At 49.9% G+C, this 20,669-nt stretch overlaps 1 protein-coding gene across 3 annotated transcripts in view; it reads left to right on the top strand.

Annotated features, from left to right (window-relative positions):
* Positions 1-20,669, top strand: part of NECTIN1 (nectin cell adhesion molecule 1) — a 101,487-nt gene that overhangs the window by 36,695 nt on the left and 44,123 nt on the right. For all 3 annotated transcript variants that reach the window (XM_086476911.1, XM_086476909.1, XM_086476912.1), the window contains exons 2-5: positions 9,924-10,274; positions 10,980-11,282; positions 11,718-11,835; positions 15,989-16,140. In XM_086476911.1, coding sequence (XP_086333037.1) covers positions 9,924-10,274; positions 10,980-11,282; positions 11,718-11,835; positions 15,989-16,140 — 924 coding nt within the window. The remainder of the gene's footprint in view (positions 1-9,923; positions 10,275-10,979; positions 11,283-11,717; positions 11,836-15,988; positions 16,141-20,669) is intronic.

The raw sequence follows: 20,669 nt of genomic DNA, 5'->3' as shown, positions 1-20,669 counted from the left end.
TTCAGATGCTCATGATTGGGGCCAGCACAGGCTGCCTTTAATGGGTGGTCTTGTCACTTGTTTACAGTTCTGAGTCTTACAAGCTCAGCAGGCTCCTCTAAGCCCCCACCTGTGCAGCCGTTTTGAAGCTCAGCAATCATTCCCGAGACAGCCTGGATGGAGGTTGTGACCTTAATAGATATGAGAGCTGCATCTCCATCCAGCATGGAGTCAATCTCTCTGCCAGATGCCCTTCACTCCACCCCACCAGCTGCTGTGAGGTCTGGAGTCGAAGGGACTCCCATGCACCCAAATCTGCCCTGTTCAGGTCTCTCTTCTTGCTGAGGTGGCATTGCTGCTGAGCTGTAGCAGGCCATGCCAGATCCAAAGCCGGGCTAGGAGGATCACAGCAGCCAAAGATCTGGCAAGGGAGAGAGAGGAGGCAAACCTGGAGTGCATGTCACCTCCTCAGGGTAATGCGAACTGGAATTGCAGAGCTGGCTTTGCTCAGAAGTTGAATGGGACACTTAGTGTCAGTCTCAATGTCTCATCATTTCTGGTGTGTTCTTAACACAAAATGTCATAGATTTGATTTTAGCCAGTTTGCTCGTTGTTGAGAAAACCCTGAGCCACATTTTTGGAACGTTTAGTCTAGCTGTTGACATGGATAATGTTCAGGTTTGCTTCCAGGCTCTGTCAATACAATAGGTTTTCCACTTCATCTCCCTGTGCCTCAGTTTCCTCAGCCATAAAAATGAGGGTAACCTTTTCTATTTGCATGAGTGGTGGGTGGGGCTGTGAGGCCTTACCACAAATGCCTCCATACCCGCTTCCTTAGGTGAGAATTGTTACCATAATATGCAGATACTCACATCTAAACCAAGCCATTGAAGTGAGATTGCCTGTGATTGCTTGGGTGGCCTTGGGCACATCTCTTTGTCATTCAGCACCTCTGATTTCCCCATCCCTGAAAGCAGGGGTAATAATACTTTCCTGCCACTCAAGGTGTTGGAGGATTAATTAGTTACTGTTTGAACAGCCTTTTGAAGATGCAAAGCTTTCCATAAATATGCAGACGTATTCCTACAGATGGGGCCCGGGTAGGACTGAAGCTTGCTGTCTGTCACTCTGCACTGTGGAGATCATGAATCCAGGAAGAGGTGAAATTTGTGAAATTAGTTCCTTGCACAGGGACTTGATGATAAGAAAGCTGAGTGGCAGCAGGCTGGAAATCAGGCAGGGCACTGAGTTTTCGCTTGTATGTACACACTGTTCTTTATGGCCTGTTGTTCATGGTCAGGAATCCTTAAACAGCCCAGGCAAAGTTGGGAGGTCTGAGACTCTTCCACTTTTCTGCAGAAATCTCTCTAGGACAAGATAAAACACATTACAAGGGAAATCACAGGCAGCCAGCCAGTGAAGGGTGTCTGTCCATTGCATCTGTTGGCTGCCATGTTTGCGTTCATGTTGTTTGCGAAGATTTTTCGTAGTTGTCAGCTCTGACGGGTCATGAGCCACCAGAACATATATCACATTTTTCTAGTCACAAAAAAGATTTGTTGTTTCTATCTTTGAACAAATTATGGTAGAACAGAGCATGGCATTCTCACTTGCAATAGTAGAAAACACTTCTCTCCAACTTAAGGAGATGGTGAAATGTCACCAATACATTATATATTAAAAGGATAATGGGAGGAAAAACAAGAGGAAAGCAAGACCACAGTCAGAAAGCTGTGACTGGTTAGCATGTATTTAAACGATAGGAAAGTAGCAGTTTTGGTCTTCTTCACAAAAATTGCAGGCCTGGCCAATACCAGCATGGTTTGGCAGGGCTGCATTTTTCACCAGGTCATGGACAGAAGACCAGAGAGTTTGTATCCTTCGGTAATTTCCTGTGACCTGGCATCTACCCCTCTGATAAAAGAGGCTTGATTTGAGTGAGGACAGAGAGAATCAGGGGGTGTCGAGGCTGGTGGGGGCAGTCAAATTAGGGCTGCCAGCTATTAACCCTGGCGCTGAAGTCATGGCTGAGTCAGCAGAGTTTCGGCTTTGTCGCGTTCCCATTGTGGAGGCGAGTGAGTCATCACCGGGCTGAGCCCTGAGAGCTCCCCAGTTTCCTTCTTCAGCTCTGAGCCGTCGGCCCAGAGAGGGAAGGAAGGATCTGATGTTCTCTCTTTCCGTGCCATCAAGTTTATTTTTGTTTTTATTGAATCTCTTCAGTCTCAAGTTCCTCCATTTCGGAAATGAGACTCTCTATGGGTTACTATCTTGATCCCCTCTTCACAGCTCTTCATTAAATCCCTCCTCCTTTGCACCTGGAGAGCTCTAATAGTGAGAATATTTAGCCCTGGACTGGGGCTCCTTGAATAACATCCAAGGCAACACGGAAGTCCAAGAAAGAGTCAGGGCAGAGAAAATAATCATGTACATTTGGAGACTCAGCCCATCAAGATAAGGTCTCAGGACAGTCTGAGCTTAATTAGCTTCCCCCTGCTCAATGCTTCAGCTTCTTTCCCCTCCTCCACACTTGGTTTTCCAGTTGTACTGTTCTTTTCTGCCCTTGCTTCCCCACCCAACCATCAAATAAGCATTGGCTCTGAATGTAGTCCTCTTTCTCAGTCTTCCCTCTTGTTTACAGATCAGAGTTGGTAAGGAAGAAAACACTGGCTTTTTCCTTGCTGGCAGGGAATGAGATGACTCTGGAGAGAAGGGTCTTTGATTTTTTATTCTTCATCTTCCCTTGTCTTTGCTTGACCATCTGCATGCTTTTCCTGGTGCAGAATTATGATCCTGGACGTACTCACTGGTGCCCCTCCAGAGGAGCTACTGGCTAGGGATGAGAAGAGGCAAGTGAGTGGTCTGGGGTGTGGTGATGATGCTGGAGAGACAGGAGAGGGGTAGGAAAATTTGTAAGGCTAAAATGGAGGGAGAGCAAGTCAAAGAAACAAACATTGTAGACTAGATTGAGAGGCAATCCTCTCCCAGCTTATGGAGACAGGTAGCAGGGGCAGACGGGAAATGTCAATTAGCTGTAATAAGTTGCACAAGGCCACAGGGGAAAGGAGATGAGAGTTTTCTGAACTCAGGCAGTGGACAGGTGAGACAGGAGCTGGAACAAAGTCCAGTCCAAAAGGCCTGGAGGGACAGGCTGCGTGGACAGGAAAGTGGGCCAAGTACTGAGCAGTGGTGCACGTCAGGTAGGGGCAAGGGGCAGTCTGGTTTGCTGCTCAGGTGTGTGGGAACTGGCAGCTCTTGCTGAAGGATTAGCTGACATGCTTGTGGGGCGGGGCGGGCAACAGGAGCTGGCTCCTCCGTGGTGACTGAGGAGCCTTTGTGCTTTGTTGCTGAGCATGGGGTTTCATACTTTTATTGCAGGAAGGCCTTTCCCAGTGCTGTGTCAGCTCTTTCAGCAGGAGCCCTGCTCTGCCAGCCTTCCTGCTTTTGCCATGGGGCATGTTGCTCTCCCCTTCACTTGGGGGATGAAGCAAAGCAGCTGTGTGAAAGTCAGAAAAGGTACAGCAAAGAGCGAAAGCCAGGAGCAAAGGCAGGCATGGTTGTTCCCTTCCCACTCTTCTGGTTTCAGCCCTTTTCCTACAGAACTAGAAGGCTGGCTGCAACTGAGGCTGTTTGCAAAGCTGAAGCACAGACAGCAAGAACTAGTGATCTAGTCTGGTGTTTCTCTCTGCTTTTTGTTATCTGCTTGATCTGTGGCTGGTCTCACCCTGGCGTCTGCTTTTCTTTCATCTGTTTCTGTGAAGAACACCTAAGACAAACATGGCCTTGGTCTTGTTTACGGCCTTTGTGTGAATCCCACTGGTGGTTCAATGAATAGACTTCCCAGACCTTAACAGAGAACAAGCAGAGCATCAATGGATCAGGCCCTTTGGGAATGATCTTTCATTCAAGTGGATCCTGAGGCTGCTTTGTGCTCTATTTATCCAAAGAGGAAATATTGCATAGGCAGGAGAAGGCAACCCTGCTTTATCGCAAAGGCATCTCCACTGTGCTGTCCCAGCAGACAGCCAATGAAGGACTGGCTAGAGACCTCACTCAATACAAGCCATTGACTGGTCCTCAGATAATAACAACTCTGCTGTGCTACTATGTGCTAGTTCTGGATATGAACCAGTGACCTAGAGTAAAAGGCCCTGTGTTTCCCATTTGCAAGCCAAAGCCAAGCCCATTCTTTCTTTTTTGAGAGGGATTTGGATGAGAGCCAGATGGGCCATTGTACGTGCTGCCATTTCCCGTCAGCTCCCATAAAGCTTCCAGCTCTTAGCTGGGCAAAGGGATGCTTGGGCTTGCAGTTTCTCTTGGTGTGCCCCCACCCAATCACAATGTTATCTCAGGCCTTTCACTTTTATGTTCAGCCATGTCACCTGGAGCTATAATCTTGCCACATCTCTTACTCTCTCATCTTCTTTCTAAGGCCCCCTCCCATTGTGTTGGAAACTCAGTCTTCCTCTTCTAATCCCTTTGGTGTTCAAGCTCCACACTTAAGTGGGGAAGAACTGAATCAGTGCATTAGAGAGAGACCTCCAGTGAAAGTCTGCTGCTGCAGGAACTGCCTGTTGGTGAGTCACTGGAGACCACTCCTTCATTGCAGTCGGCTGCAAGCCATTGACTTAGCGGGGTGAGGCAGGCAGTGTGCTCTTTTGGAAGAGCAGTAGAGTACTGATTTGAATGCCTGGCAATCAATACAAAGTCTCTGTGGCAAGAGAAAAGGTATTAACCCCAACATCTTGGCCAAGGACCAGCTCAAACCTTTGCTTCTTGCCACCTGAAATTCCCCTGCTGGGATTTAGGATCTCCTTTCCCATTTCCCACCCTGCCTAACACACCTGTGGCATTCCTTTGGGCTGTTGGAAGCTGGTTGTGTTCTGTCCTACAAGGGTTGCATTTCAGACCTTGATTTGCACTTAAAAATAGGGAAGACTTGAGAGATTAATTCAGAAATACCAGGAGAAAAATTGATCGATGGCACCAGCTGGAAAGTTTTGAGCTCCCGTCATGGAAAGTTCTTGGAGATCTGTTTGTTTGAAGCGTCTGTGAGGCATATGGGACCACGTACAGACATCGCTGCCCATAGTGAAGGTGTAGTGCAAGGAGCTGTCTCAAAATCATGTGCTTTGTGTCGGGTCTTTTGTACATTGACATTGTTTTGTCCTTTTGTAAGGTCCTACTGTGACCCTTCAGTTTAGTTCTAAGTGATCCAAATGCTATTAAGACTGATTCCTCTGCCATTTGCATCAACATTGCCACACCAGAGGGTGGCTCATCACGCTTCTGCCAAGGGCTGTTTCAATGCCCTTGGGGTGAGATGAGTATCAGGGAACAGGAGGGAGAGAAATCGGTGAGAGGCTCAGCAGAGGCAAGGTTGTGCAAAGCACTGTGTAGTTCACATGGTTCTTAACAAAGAGGCATTGATTGGAGGCTCAGTGTTGTGACAGAGCTCACTAGTGCCTGAAGATCATTTCCAGAGCTTTCTGTATGGGGGAGCAAGAACCAGATTTACAAGTGTGGGAGCCTCAATGTAACAGCACCTCCTGGGCTTTTAGGAGAAAAGGTTTTCAGGTTCAAGAGCCACCAGCTGTCACTTAGTCTGCTCCCTCCCCAGTGCCCCTCACACCCAGGGAGTCCAGACCTTCCTTCCCAGCCCACTGCCTGCCCCGCAGGGCACCCTGAGTTCTGCACAGTGCCCCCAAGGCCTTGCATGACCTACTAAATATCTGGGTTTGGGATCGTGGGGAAAGGCATCAACACAAACCACTTCAGAGGCCAGGGTGGAGGAGTAGGATCTCAGAGGTCTCCACTAATGAGGTCTTGGCACCAACATGCCTTTGGCACTCAGCTGGGCCTTTTTTATTGCTTTTGGTCCTTAACAAAAAATAACACCAAAGACCTAATAAGTAAAACACAACTCGGCAAGCTTCAGCCTATACAGCAAATCCTTCCTTGTGTGCTGGCTGCCCTCTGGGAGGTGACAGAGTGGATTGGTGGGCACTGGGAGACCTGGCATAGGAACTGCAAATGGCAGGATGTATCCCAAGCCTTTTCTCTGCCGTACCGACCACACACATCATTCAGCAAAGAAAAAGCAAGGCGAACCCCAGCACTGCACATGCACGCACACATCCTGCTTAATATGTTCAAGCCTCTCCAGAGGCTGATTAGTGATTTTATTTTCTCCTCCTCTCCCAGCCTTGCACGCTCATTGCCATCAATTATCTATGCACTTGCCCTGATGAATTATTGAGTGTGTAACGGGGTGAGGGAAGACCCGCCATCCCAGCTCAGTCACCTTGCAAACAAACACTCCCCAGAGCATGACAGAATCTAGTTTGCCCTCTGGCATCTGATTTAGGATAGGGAGCATGGGAAGCTGATCCAGCCCCTTCCTCATCATTGCTGTTGAGGTGTGGGTGTTACTGCCGTGGCACGGAGCAGAGCAATGGGTGCGTTTTTTCCCTGATGAGGCTTGGAGGAGCGGAACATAGTTTACCGTGTCTTGCAAAAGAGCCATGAGTTATTCAGTCACCTGGAAAGGAAACAGGATTTCCGCACAGTGTTTGGGGTTTTTTGGGGTATTTGTTTTTGTTTGTTTTGTTTTGTTATTTTTTTCTGCTGTTTTTTTTTTTTTTTCCCTTTTCCCCTGAAGCCTCTAGAAAGTTTGGAATGTGTTTTTGTTAAGGCTGCTACATGTAGGGGCCTGAATCCCAGCTTTGGCAGCATTTTGTTGTTGGCAAGCAGTCCTCAACTGGCACTGGCTTTTTCCCTAGCCGAAAGTCTGACGCTCTACACCTGGGCAGAGGAGGGTTCTGCAGAATCATTCTGGGGTCTGGTTCAGGCTTAGGTTTGTCAGCACCAAAGCTGTGTTGTCTTCAGTTTCTGTCCAAGTACAGCCTGCACTGATGCATGGATCCCATGGCAGGAGTAGGGTAGAAGGGGGAGGGCAACACTGGGAATTGTTACTGTCACTCAAGGTCAAGAAAAATCACTTGATTTTTAAAAGGGTCATTCATTAATTTGCAGGGGAATCATAGTGTAAAGAAAGCGCATAGTAATAATGGATTGGATTGATCTCTCTCTTGTGATAGATACCACATTCTCTGCCAGGTTGGTGGCAACATCTTTGTTTAAGGGGCATGTCTTAGGTGCCCATCCTTGAGCAGCGGTGGCCTTCAGCCCGGCATAGCCTCCTGCATGCCATGATCCTCATCTGCACGCCCTGCTAGGGAGAGACGGGGCTGTCTTCCCAGCTGCCTTCAAGGGCAACTTCGAGGAGAAGCCAGCAGCTTTCTGCCCTCTTCTCTCTGGGGTTCAGCTCATCTCTTGCTTTTCTGGCACTGTGAGGAGGCGCTGGGCCATGACTTCCTGCTGTCGTGAATGGGGCCTCTTTTACTGGGATGTCGAAAGCCTGGTTCAAAGGGAACCGCTGAGGCCTGTGGGGGGTCAGGGAGCTTGTGTGGGAGCAGAGCCAGCGGTGCCATCGCCCCAGCCCCGGGCAGGCTCTGCTCGGGGGCATGGGCCCTTCATGAAAGAGGTGGGGACCAGTGCTGATTAATCCACTCTCCTCCAGCCTTGGGAGAAAGAGGGAGTGCTGAGCACACCTACAGCCAGGCAGCCGTGAGATGGGCTGCAGGTTGTTCCCAGGGCCTTTGCTACGTGATTGCTTTTGCTCTCTGACAAGCTCCCACACGCTTTGCGAGGCTCTAAAGAGTTCAGAGCCAGACTGCTTGGCAAAGCTGTTGCTTACCTCCGCGGGTGTGGGCAATTCTGCAAGATGCTCTCTCACCTCCGGGGTAGAAGGAGCAGCATATGCTGCAAAGCATGTTGGAGACATCGCTCCCCATCCACCCATTCTGTCCTCAGATCCCAGCACAGCATTATCTAAACCCAGCCCTGCTCTGCACCTGGTGCCCTCATTTCATCAGGAAGGCTGTTGTAGGCCAAGGGGTCCCACAGCACACAGGCCAGACAGGTGTCAGAAAAGTCTTTCACTGTGTCTTACTGCCTGGACATCCTTCTCCAGTTGGCCAATGCCTCCAGTTAGCATGGAGAAAGGTGGTCTGGCTGTGACTTGATCAGAGCAGGAACATCCCTTCGCTCTGGTTTCTAGAGGTACACGTGTGGCAAAAATGGCCCTGGCTATGCTGGGAGGGGGAACATGCAACCCTGCCAGCTCTGCTGACAGCCTCTAAGGACTCGATGGCTTCATGCATACAAGCACATGAGGGCACCAGTGCTTTGCTGTGGCTGTAAGCAGGGCTGAAAAACATTCCTCAGCACCCAGCCGCAATGCTAGGGTGTGGGGCAAACGAGCACTTGACTCAGGGAAGGGGGCAAGTTCACACAAAGCTCTAGAGACTGAGTTTCGGTCTTAACTGCTGATGACTGTGGTCAGCTGATGGCGTCTCATGGCTGGGCTGGATTGTTGAGGCTTGGCCTCAGGGTCACAGAGTTGGCGTGGAGGGAAGGAGAAGGGGAGAAGCGAGGTTTAGATGAGATGTAGGAACTGAGATCAGGTTGAGTACAGCAGGCATGGAGTGAGGGGGCGACATGGGAGTGTGCCAGGAGAATGGTAAAGGTGGCATTTGTGGGTGAGAAGCCTCTTGTGTGCCTGCCCTTGTGTGTGTGTGAAACTGCAGGAAGGAGGCTCTTGCTCAGGTTCACATGTAGAGTCCACAGGGCACATCTGCCAGGGGTCTGTGGGGGCTAAGACTGAGGAGTTCATTTTGGCCTTGCACAGGGAGCCCATTTGTCCCTGAAAGAGCAGGGTAGGGGTGACATTTCAGAAATGCTCTGTCCCCTTAGTTAGAAGATGCTGTCCTGTTTCTCTTGCTATGCATTTTTTTCTTTCCCCAGTCTCTCTCTCTTTCATTACCCTTTCATGTTCCCACTCTTTGTACATCTTTCTTTTTTTGTTACCCATTTCTTTCCTCTACTCTCAGTCTCTCAGAATACATCCAGTTTCATATTCTGCCAGAAGCAATATGCAAAACCCGCTTTTCTTGTTCTTACCACCTTGCTTCTCTGTTGTATTTATCATGTAAATACTGGCTGTATAATTACCAGAGCATTATCGCCAAATGTGCAGATTAGGAAAAGACACAGTGGCAGCCAAAGATGAATTTCAGGGTCAGTCTAGTGGGAGACATTTTTCTGCAGCTGTCAGCGGAGGAATCGACTGAGACAGAATAGCAGTCATGAGGTCCAGCCACCACTTTTCCCAAGCACCTTTCATCTTTACTCCACAAAATCAAGATGGAAGGTTCCTAAATGCAACCACTTCTGGGATTAAAAAAAGGCCACAGAAACAATCTAGGTCATGCAGGTAGACCATGCAAGGTGTATAGGCACTGCTGTAAATCTGTTCTTATATGGGAACTATTGCTACTTTGAAATCAGGGCTGAGTCTTTGCAGCTCATTTAATTACTGATGCATTTCCAGTAGGATTAAATGGATGTCTGAGTGTGTGTTAGCATATGTTAGGATATGCTATGCTGATAGTTAGCAGTGCTTTCATATACCTCCAGATACACATACTTTGTATATTTAGAATAACTAGTTTAGTGTCGTCCAAAGTTGAAGACAGAGGGAAGCAAAGTATATTGATCCAACCTTGTGCCTTTTGGTGATCATGAGCCCTAAGTTGGCTGCAGAGCATTAGGGCTGGTCATAGTGAAGTGTGAATACCAATTGTGGGAAGGAGGATGTTTATGAACAGAAATGAAGCTGCAGGAGCTGCAGGTGGATGCAGGTAGTTGCAGAAGGTACTGAGTGCCTGTAGCCATAGACTGTTCTAGTATCAGCCACGCCAAGAAGAAGCAAATGTAATAAATAAAGGCATTCATGGGCCTGATGTCCAAGTAACCGTTCTTTTTCTCTCTCTCTCTCTGTCTGAGAAGTACACATATGTTCATGTCTTTCCATTTTATTGCAGGGCTGCAAGCTCAGACTGTCTTAGTCAATGACACAGTCTCGGGGTTTATCGGGACAGATGTGGTCCTGCACTGCAGCTTCACCAATCCGCTCCCGAATGTGAAGATCACGCAGGTCACGTGGCAGAAAGCCACCAACGGCTCCAAGCAGAATGTGGCCATCTACAACCCTGCCATGGGTGTGTCCATCCTCTCTCCCTACAAAGAGCGGGTGACTTTCCGGAATCCTTCCTTCAAAGATGGCACCATTCAGCTCTCTCGGCTAGAGCTGGAGGATGAGGGAGTTTACATCTGTGAGTTTGCTACCTTCCCAACTGGCAACAGGGAAAGTCAACTGAACCTCACTGTGCTGGGTAAGATACTGGACAAGCTTTGCAGTGTGAACCATTGCCTCCAGTTAAACAGATCTGGAGGAACCTGAGACTCATGTCCTGGGTGCTCAGGGTAAAGATGAATCTTGGGTATAAATTTTACCTACGACTATCTTTCAAGTTGATTGTAAACATGTGAAGAGCAGGGGACCCAGAGTAGGTGGTTCACTGAGCTATCATGGGAGCACCTCTTCCTCTTTCCAGACCTCGGTGCTCATATCTCAATGCACGTGCAATAGCAGTGACCTGTTCCCTAAGGGAGTGGTGAGTTGGTGGTGACAGCTGGTGGCTGTCAAGTGAACAGAGACAAAAGACAGCAGAGGCATCCCAAGCACAAGTAGAGCTTGTCCATGGAGCTTGGGGTTGTGAGTGAATAGACCCCACCGAAGGCCTACGTGATTCATTTGCTTTCCAATTTCAGTTTCTCATTCTAATATAGGGCTGGAAAGCTATGGCAGGAAAGGATTGACTTTCCATTGTGTATCTGTGCATCTAGGGCACCTCTACCATTCTGCCTCTAGAGTAGGCTGCTGGCAATTTGCAGCAGCTCTGAATTCACCTCAAGGTCTGTCACAGGCTCAGTGGTGCTAGATGTCTCTTGGGTTGCAGTAGAGGGGGTAGCGTTGCTTTTCTAACCATCTCTTTGTACTCTTTTCTTTTCCTCCTCCTTTTTGCACTTCCTTGCAGCCAAACCAACAAATCGGATGGAGGGCACCAAGCGGCCACTTATTGCAAAGTCTGGCAGGACAGAAAAGATCTTGGTAGCTACCTGCACCTCCTCTAATGGGAAGCCCCCCAGCACTGTCACCTGGGACACCAAGCTCAAAGGGGAAGCAGAGTTTCAGGAGATCCGGAATAGCAATGGCACCATCACAGTGATCAGCCGGTACCGGCTGGTGCCAAGCCGGGAGGCCCACCGGCAGCAGCTCATGTGCGTGGTCAATTACCAGCTGGACCGCTTCACTGACAGCATGACCCTCAACGTGCAGTGTAAGTGAGCGTGGGCAGGGCTGGAGAGCAAAGCTCCATGGTCGGTCCCTGGGGTGGGTGATAAAGTCTGGCAAAAGAGGATTTTTCTGAAAGGAAGATGTTGGTCTGGTGGAGGGGATAAAGTAGGGGGCTGCTCTCTTTTTCTGGAGAGTGAAAACTGGGGTGATCCCTTGGAATAATCATATGCTTTCTCCTTTTCACACCTTCCTTCTCTTTCTGTCTCTGCTGTCCCTTGGTTCCTCCCCTTCTCTCTCTCTCCTTCATTCACCCTCTCTCACATTTCGTGTCCCATCACCTTTCCCACCTTGCAATCTCTCTCCTACTCCCACCCCTGCCCCCTCATCTCTGCCTATTTCATTTTCTCCCCCTTCCTTTTCCATAACTCTTTCCTCTCCTTTTCCATCCTGCTTTCCTATTTTCTTCGTCCCCCTGCAGATGAGCCAGAAGTCACTATTGAGGGCTTTGATGGCAACTGGTTTCTCAACCGGAAGGACGTGAAGCTGATATGCAAATCTGATGCCAACCCCCCAGCTCACACCTATGAATGGAAGCTGTAAGTGCCTACAGTGCTTCGGCTCTCAGCCAGCACTTATGATCATCAAACAGGGCCAAGGTGTCTCTGTTGAAACCTCAGTTGCCCTCTGGTCAGGCAGGGCCCAGTCCTGTTACTGTCAGTGGTGTCACTCCCAAGGTAAAACCTGTGCATGTGAGGGGGGAGTTGGATACCTGTAGTTGCTGGAGCTGTGCTCCTGCAGAATGCTCGGAGCTGATTCTGGTTCGCTGGCACAGCTCTGCCAGGAGGCCTTCATTGCACATGGACTGGAACTAATTTCTTTATTTGCAAACCAGGGAAGCTGCTGTCTTCAGCCTTGGCCTTTCTGGCTCACCCTTCCTGTGCTGGCCATCCTCTGAATCTGAGCTTGTCAGATCCAAAACAAGGCTTGCTGCCCTGCCAGCCCTGTCTAGAGGGTGGCCTGTGCTTTTGAGGCAGGCAATGCAGTGTTTGAAGCGACTAGGGCAAGGGACTTGTGTTGGGTGGGTGGACTTTATCAGAAGTTTCACGTGGCCTCTGGCCCCGGCTTACAGACCTGGGACTAGCATTTTAGTTGAGCCTCACACAGCCACCTCACCTTGCGATGGACAGAGGTTGCCCCCATCTTTCAGCTGAGTCTTCCCCCAGCATCTTCCAGTTCAGACTCAGGGCAGTGAGTAAGGATCATACACACCCCCTCTCCGCTGGGCTGAGGTGGAGCTCGCTGCCAGCACAGTGCATCCTCGATACCCAGGATAACGTCCTATTCCCACTCCACCGCAATAATGCTCTGCCCTGGTGACATGAAGCAGCTGAGATATGACAAGGTGAATAATTTGCCCAGCACCACTAAGTGCTCCAGTAGCAGAACTGGAAAAGAACCCAGGATTTCCCTTCCTTAAAGGGGCACAAATAGCACAAAATTTGTCTGTGTGTGAAAAAACCCAGCTGGAATCAGCCCCAGCTGTAAGCAGGAGCTCCCCTTTGGAGCACTCATCCCCACGCGACTGACATTAAACAGAAGCAATTCCTCGTCCTCCAGGGTTTCAGCTTTTTGCTGAACACACTAAAGAGACTGAAAAGTGAGCAAGGGGTGTCTGGGGAGTCGGATAGGAATTGATGCAACCTGATGTGGTTCTCTCTCCCTCTCTTCCTTTTCTATAAGCACTCATGTAGCTTTAAAAAAGAAAGATCAAATGGATCCTTTCTTCTTTTCAGCTGGCATTTGTCATCAGCAAAGAGGCTCTCAAAATGGCTTTGCAAGGAGCTAGGCATATTCTCTCTCATTTCACTTCCCAGATCAAACTGTTCACAGTGAAAGTCTGAAGAGGATTGTTTTTCTTGCCTTTTTTCTAGTTCTCGTCGCCAGCTCTCTCCCTCTGTTGGTTCTGCCAGTTCAACTTAAACCCTAAGGGGGCTCTCTGGGTTCCTCACAACATTGCCAGTAAAGTGTTAGAGGCAAAGGTGCCCCTTGTGGCACCCAAGGCAGAAGAGAGGCCATCTCTGTGTAGCAGGGCTGGCAAATTGAGCTGCAGCAAGCCTTGTGAGATGGAGCTGGAGACAGGAGGCAGGTTTTCTTTCTGCTTTTGGGCAAGCCTTGTCATCCCTTTGTTCTGCTATTGCTCACATGCGGGGCTGGAGGCTGAGCACTTGCTGAGCTCCTGGGCATCAGGCTGTCCGTGGCAGGAGCTCTGTCGCTGTGTACAGACACAGCCAGCAGCACAAGTGGCCTCCGATCTCTGTTGGGGCAGTCTGTTCCTGCTGCGATAGTGATGCTGAAGGCAGGCTGAGAGCTGAAGCATGGGGTAACCAGGTGCCAAATGTCTCAGACAGGTGATGTTTTTGTGGCCCAGGGCAGGAAAGAGGGTTAGTTACCAACCAGGCTCAAACACAACAGGGGATGCAGGTGTCAGGGCTGAGCATGGCGCTGCATGACTGAGTCTGAGTACAACATGCCATATGCACACCTGGTTTACACACTGTGCTGGTAATAAATTCAGCTCTGGCAGAAACAGTTCTTGGGAAGAACAGCACATCTTTGAGCCAGGCATTGAGCTGGTCCCTATGTGCTTGTGTGATTGATGATTATTTTTTTTTAAACACTGGAAAGAGTTGTTTTCCTGTGGATTCTCTGTGAGCTGTATGTATGTCCATTTGTCTGTCTTTAGCCTGCAAGGGTTTCTTGACTTACAGCTAAGAGGCTGGGAGTGTCAATACTTTGCTTTGAGAAGGAACTGTGGGGAGAAAAATGGAGAGAGAGAAAGCACAGAATTAAAGAGTATGGGTTTCTGAGACAGATAGCGCTTCAGTCCAGTTCCCCAGCCGCTCCCTTTTCGCATGCTTAGTGCATCAGTTAGGACTGAGTATAGGATTATTGACCTGAGAGGGTGGAAAGGAAAGATGGAGTGCAGCTGAAGGTAAGGAGAACGGAGGCGGAAGAAGAGGAAAGTAGAAAGAGAGAGGGAGCAAGTGAGACTGGGAGAAATAGAGGCAGAAGCGGGGGAGGAGGAAGAAAAAGCTGGGACACACAGTTGTCCCCTGATTCTTTCAGACTCCTGCTCTCCCATTCTTGACCCAAGGCTGCCTGTGAGTGGGGCCCTGTGAGGAAGAGGCAGCCCAAGCAGATGCGATGAAAGCGTGTTAAATAACTGTACCGCAACCAACCACCTAGGTGTGTGTCTAGGGAGGTAAGCAGTAAGATCCGTGGCCATCCCCTTCCTCCCCACAGCAGCACTTTGGTCATATCAAACTGATTCCTCATTTCTTTGGCTGGGCAGCCAGAGAAGTAGCCACCAGCATCTTTGGTTTATCCATGTGCTCATATGTGCCTCTTCCCTTTCTTGGAGGTCAGGAAGCAATTACTGCTGCTGATGCTTTGCTCCTGCCTGGAATGTAAAAACCAGCCTTGCTTTCCTCTCCTCTTATTTGGATCGTGATGAGCAACAGTCTGGGGAGCTGTTAGAGGAAGCAATAGCCTTCTTTAGCACCACAGCTTTTAGGTGTGCCCTTGCCTTTGTAGATTCAGGACCCTGTAGGCAGAGGGCCAATGTAAGGCTATTCTATTCTTCCATCAGCTTTGGGATCGTTGGCTTGATGTAGCTGGGAAAGACTAACGTGTTTGCTATACATATGTGCCCATGTGTATATGTAGACACGCAAAATACGTGCACGTGCATTTAGGCACTTCTTTACAAACCTAATTATACCCCCATTGCTCCCTTTTGTTTCTTACAAATTGCTGACAATATATGCACATTTTTGTTGGGAGGAGGGGAAAGAATTATCTGAGTAATTTTTAATTGCCTATGAGAAGTAATTACTTTACTTTGGTTCATTAATTAAGAATAACCAGGCTGTGTGTGTCTTTTCCTAACACACAGGGGTTTTAATTTTGTATCTGCCTTTGTTCATTTATTCCGTGTATCTCTAGACTTAGTTTTGCGTTATTCCAGTTTCACACTTATCTAACTATTCTGACATAGGCAGGTCATAGATGGCAGGGATCTAAATCAGCACCGCTTTACTTGAGCGTGAGTTGCAATTAACACTGGCTGATCAGCTGCCCAGGAGAGTTACATGGGCAGGAAACTGGAGTAAAGCAGGGTCAGGTTGGTGTCCCATCCCTGTTTTCCATCAAATTGAGAGTCAGGGGTGGAGGAGCACTCTGAAGATGAGCCTGCTAGAGGTGAGCCACCTGAAACAACTGAGTGACCTGGCCATCTTACCCTAAGCTTGTACCAACTTGGAGATTGTGCTGGAGAATGAACCGCTTTAAGGCTCTGAGTCTGTTTTCTGGATAGGGGAGAACATAGGCTGAAGGTGCTCCACATCCCGTTAGCCAAATCCAAGGGGTTGTATGTGACCCAAATATGTCCAGTCTCCCTTGTAATCACAGAGGAGGGAAAATTAAAAACAATCCATGTAAAGAACCTGTTTCTCATCATGCAATGGATTTACCCTGGAGACACTCTACTGACACTTTCCTGTATGCTGCTTTCTGAGGGTTTGGTTTCAAGGCTGACTACGTTAATGGGTATTTTCCAGCCAGCACCACCAGGTTCTGGACCTGCCTAAGGGCAAGCGCAGAACCAGCATGTCAGTGTCACCTCTGCAGTACTGCTTGACCCTACTGAGTATAATCTCTGGGTTCATCCGTGATCTTTGTTTCCCCTAGGCCAAACGGGACTCTGCCAGGGAGCGTGGAAATCCAGAACAACACCATCTACTTTAAAGGGCCTGTGTCCTACAGCGTGGCTGGTACCTATGTCTGTGAGGCCTCCAACGCCATCGGTACAAGGTCGGGCTTGGTAGAAGTCAATGTCACAGGTAGGAAAACACTTGGTGTGCTCTGAAGGACAGCAGAGGAGGAGGAGGTGGGGAGAGGAGCGTGTGAGCGACTGAGAACTACCAGTCAGTTACACCTCCTTAATGTCTGTCTTAATCACCAGTGTCTCCTTCTAGGGGTGGGGAGTTTCATGATGCAAAGGGTGCAGTGAAGTTCTTTGCTTTGCACTGGTTTTGCACTGGTTTGGCTTGGATTTTTTCTCCTTTCCTCTTGTCTCTTCCTTTCTTACACCAAGTTACATTCGATTTGTTTCCCCCTTGTCTTCTGCTTTGGATTCGGAGAGATCATTGGACGTGTTAAAAGCGAAGACGTGTCAGGGAGGTATTTGTTAGAAGGTAGAAGGAGTAGGATGAGGATATAGACTGCCACTGAGGCAGTAAAGCATGAGATGGATGAGTTATTTGTTCGGGGTGATGTTTGGCATTTCTGATGTTAGGCAATTCTCATGATTTTTCATTTCTGCTCCTTCCAACGCCATGTTGTTCTGTGCACTTGCTCACCTGGCTGCCACAGATTACTGAGAGGCTGTGAGCACTTGAGTAGCTTTGTCTGGGCTCCAGAAAGGAATAACATCACAGAATGCAGACAATGGGAAATGATGCTATGTAATGTCATATGAGACAGAAGGAATTTGACGACTTGCAAATCACTGTAGCCACAGGAGTGAGAAAAAGACATGTGGATATGCTTAGGTAGTGTCAGGGAGAGAAAAAGTGATGTCAAGAAATAGGTTAAAGAGAAGAAATAACATATGGCAATAGCCTGATTTCAGAGAGACAAAGTGATATTGCAGGACATCACCAAAGGAGGAAAGTGGCTGTTGGTGCTTTGAGGGCAGGGAAGGGAAGTTTACCCCATTCCTTTGAGGTAAAAGAAGTGATTCGTTTTGTCAGTGGGTTAATGACAGACAGCGACCAGCAGTTGTGGGTCCTCATGAGAGGAAAGTACCTCTTGCAGTAGTGTGTTGGAGCACTGCCACGCTGCAATGAGCTCCGGGGGACAGAGGAGGGAGTGACCATCTGAGGGAGCAGCGCTGCCTGCCCGGGAGCATGCCTGGCAGCTGGGGCGACGTGCTGAGGCCCCTCTGGCCCCCCAGCTGGCCAGCAGTGCTGTGGGAGCTCACCGCTGGTCTCCTTCGGGTGCTCCCCCTACACCCCAGCATGAGGCCATTGCCGGGTGGCCAGCAGCACGAACCACGGCCCTCGGGCACTTTTCCAGCTGGGCTCGCAGCAGGGGCTGTGTGGTGGGCTAGCTCCAGACCTGCTCTCTCTGGGGAGAGCAGCGAGACTGGCTGCAGCCGGGTGAGCTGGGGAGCAGCCAGCTGCCTGCGTCCTGCAAATGCCACAGGCAGCACAGGGGCCTGTGAGCTGGTTGGGCAGTGAGGGGCACTGGGGGCTCCCAAGGCGTGGGGGTTTCTGGGGATGTTAGCCCTTCCTGCTGTCCAGGTCGAGGCAAATCAGACTGCTTGCTGTTCTGATAGCCGGCCACCTGTCTGAGCCACCCTGGTCCTTGAAGAGTTGTCTAACCTGAGAGTGACGAAATGGGCTTCTCAGAGAGGCTGAGTTGCAGTGGTAAGTGCTGAGCAAGCGCAAAGACGAGGCCCAGACAGCTGACCTCCTGAAATTAGCAGTAGCACTGTGTTTGGCACCCTCACCACCTCAGTTCCCTTCTGTAACATGGGTAAACCGGGCTAATCTTCTTCTATCCAAGTGCTTGGAGGTCAATGGATGGGATGTGCTAATTAGATGCTAATTACCAAGTATTTATTTATGATCATTATCACTGTAGCAGGCCTTTAATTCACACCTCCTGTCCTGGATACTTGCCTGCTGAGTTGTTCCTGGTATATGCTTTTCTCTGGGGGATTTTTCATTTGCCAGTGAAAGGCACCACAATAACAAAGCTCTTTGTTCAGGACAGAGTGGAGCAGCACCCGCCCTGCCCAACCGCCCGAAGACAGGGAAGGTCGAGGCCAAAATCCGTTCAGCTGGCCGTTCCATGGGAGTTGCCACCAAAGGCACTGTGTTTCTGGGGCAGTGCAGGCAACTGCCTGGTACAGACTGAGCAGACTCCCTTCCTATCGGCAATAGAAAACCATCCCGCGCAGTAACTAGCACCTTGGGTCACATTTGAAACAGTGATCAGAGGGAAAAAGCCTCCAAGCTCAGTCCTCAGTCCCAGAGAAGGAGGTGGGATAGGTATTGCAGAAGACCTAAAGAGGAACAGGCTCGCATCACTGTGTCTCGTTTTCTATTTCTGCATAGTCTGTATGTCCATTTCTTGCTGTCATTCTATCTATCCAGCCACCCTGTCTCTCTTGCGGTCGCTGTCAGGACACATGTTCCCAAACACCAGGTACAGCCCTCTTCATATTTCCTGCTGCCACCCGCCAGCGTTTAATCTGTCTCAGCGCCACAAGAGCATTGCAGCCCGGGCGGGCTGCACTGACTCACCTGCACAGGCACGGGTTCTTCTAGGGACGAGGGTCTGTGGGTTCCCTCTCTGAGCTTCGGTAAATGTCTCCCTTCTTGGTGGTTTTTTCCACGGGACTGGTAGAGCATCATGCGCCATCAGTGCAGTGCCGGCAAGGGAAGAGGGGACTGGCAGGATTTCTGGGGAATGACTTTGGGTTTATGTCTGCCTGCCTGTGATCTCAATTTATTCCCAAAGGTCCGAGTTGTGGGGTTGAGGGTAGAAGAAAAGGAAGGAAGGGCACACTGACAGCTGCCCCGCTAGGAGGGATTAGCGGCCAACCCGTTAGGCCAGGCCTCCACCACATAAAAAAATGCTTTTAATAATTCATGGGATCTGAATATGTTTATCCAGCTCTCCCTAAGGACCGATTAGGCCAGTGCTGGGGAGGGCTCAGCCGTCCTCGCTCAGCTATTACAGGTACATTTGTTTGGGTCTCGCAGGCAATTTAGGGATTGTCAGTGGACCACAAAACCTTTTTCAAGAGCTGCATGCAATAAATGGAGTTCAATCTTGTGAGCAGCCAGCCTTGGGAGAAAAAAAAACGGAAGGCTGATGCAGAGAAAACCCTGCAGCGGCTTTTCCCCTTCCTGTCTCCCTGGGTACAGACCTCCTCCCTTCTGCCACCCAGCATCCTTCCTCTCAGCCCCGGCCCCAGAGAGGAGGAGTGCAGGGCTAGTTCAGCCCCCTCATGGGGAGGGCGATTTGTTCAGAGGGAGAAGGCTGAATGCTTCTATTAGAGTTATAGTGCATTAAAGAGATTGATAAGTGGAAATTTAATATTTTATTCCAGCAATCTGTTCCTATAATAGCTTCTCCTGCCTTGCAGGACCTTTGTCAGTCGCAGCCAAGCCATGTAGTGTGACATGTAACTATTTATTACAGGCGGCTGGGTGACATAATAAAAGGCTGTGGTTATAGACGGCATGCGTGTCCCTGCATGCCTGCACACGGGTGTGCTGGTCCTGCACAGAGAGCTGGTCCTGCACATACACACATACGTGTGACCCCAGTCGGCACCCTGGCATGTGAACGGACCTCCCAAACCTGCATGCCTGCACAGGGGAGCCCTGCTGCACAGTCACGTGGGCATGCAGGACGCAGGAGCGTCAGTGCATTGGCATGTGTGAATATAGATGTGTTTATGAACATGTGCTTGGCTATATGGGCTTCTGTGCAGCAGTGCATGTGCATACCCTGGCCCTGGTACATGTGTGTACCTACACATTTGAGTGCGTATGCGGGGGGACATTCACGCATTTGCATACTGGCTTCAGCCAGAGGAAGCACAAGGAGAAAGATGTTAGTAAAACAGCTCTTCTCCCCACTTCAAGCACCAGGCAAACATCAAAACCGAAGAACCACAGCGCTAGAGCTGGGGGAGCAGGAGAGCACAGCCTGTGCTGGGGCAGTGACTGCTATCAGCCTCTCCACTGCAGGGCTCCGGCCTGTTTCCTGAAGGGGTCTTTTGCTCCAGGGTATTGCAGGCTCCCCTGGTTGCTTCCTCGGTGCGTTCCCGCCTCTGCACCCCCCAGATTTCCAGGAGAGAGGATGGGATGTGCAGATGCCCCAAGGAGGGGCTGTTAGGACGGGAGGCTCTGTGCCGTTCCCTGCCCAGGGCCGTGCCAGCCCGTGGGCAGGTGGCTTTGCAGCCCTGGCCTTGGCCTTGCTACAGGCTGTGGCGGGGAGGAAGGGCTGGCAGGGGCTGACAGCCCCCCTGTTTGCTTGGCTTGCAGCAGGAAGTTATTTACACACTAGCAGTGATCTCGTCCCAGCAAGGTCACTGCAAACAGCCCGTGAGGCTCACTGGAGCCCTCTGCCATGCAGCAGCAGGCCTCTGCTAAGGCTCAGAGGGCAAGGGAAAGCCCCTGCCGGGAAGCATTAAATCCCGAGCCCAGAGCAGGTGCACCCAAAGCCCCGCCGCTGGCCAGGGTCGTGCCACGCTGCACCAGCAAGCACTTGGGGCTGCTTTAGGTGGGAGGACATAGGGCTGGGGGCTAAAGAGGAGCAATCAGGGCCATCTGATGCTAATCTTCCG

This window comes from Leptosomus discolor, chromosome 22 (assembly GCF_034619465.1).
Source record: "Leptosomus discolor isolate bLepDis1 chromosome 22, bLepDis1.hap2, whole genome shotgun sequence".
NCBI lineage: Eukaryota > Metazoa > Chordata > Aves > Leptosomiformes > Leptosomidae > Leptosomus > Leptosomus discolor.
This window is presented reverse-complemented; position numbering and strand designations above follow the sequence as displayed.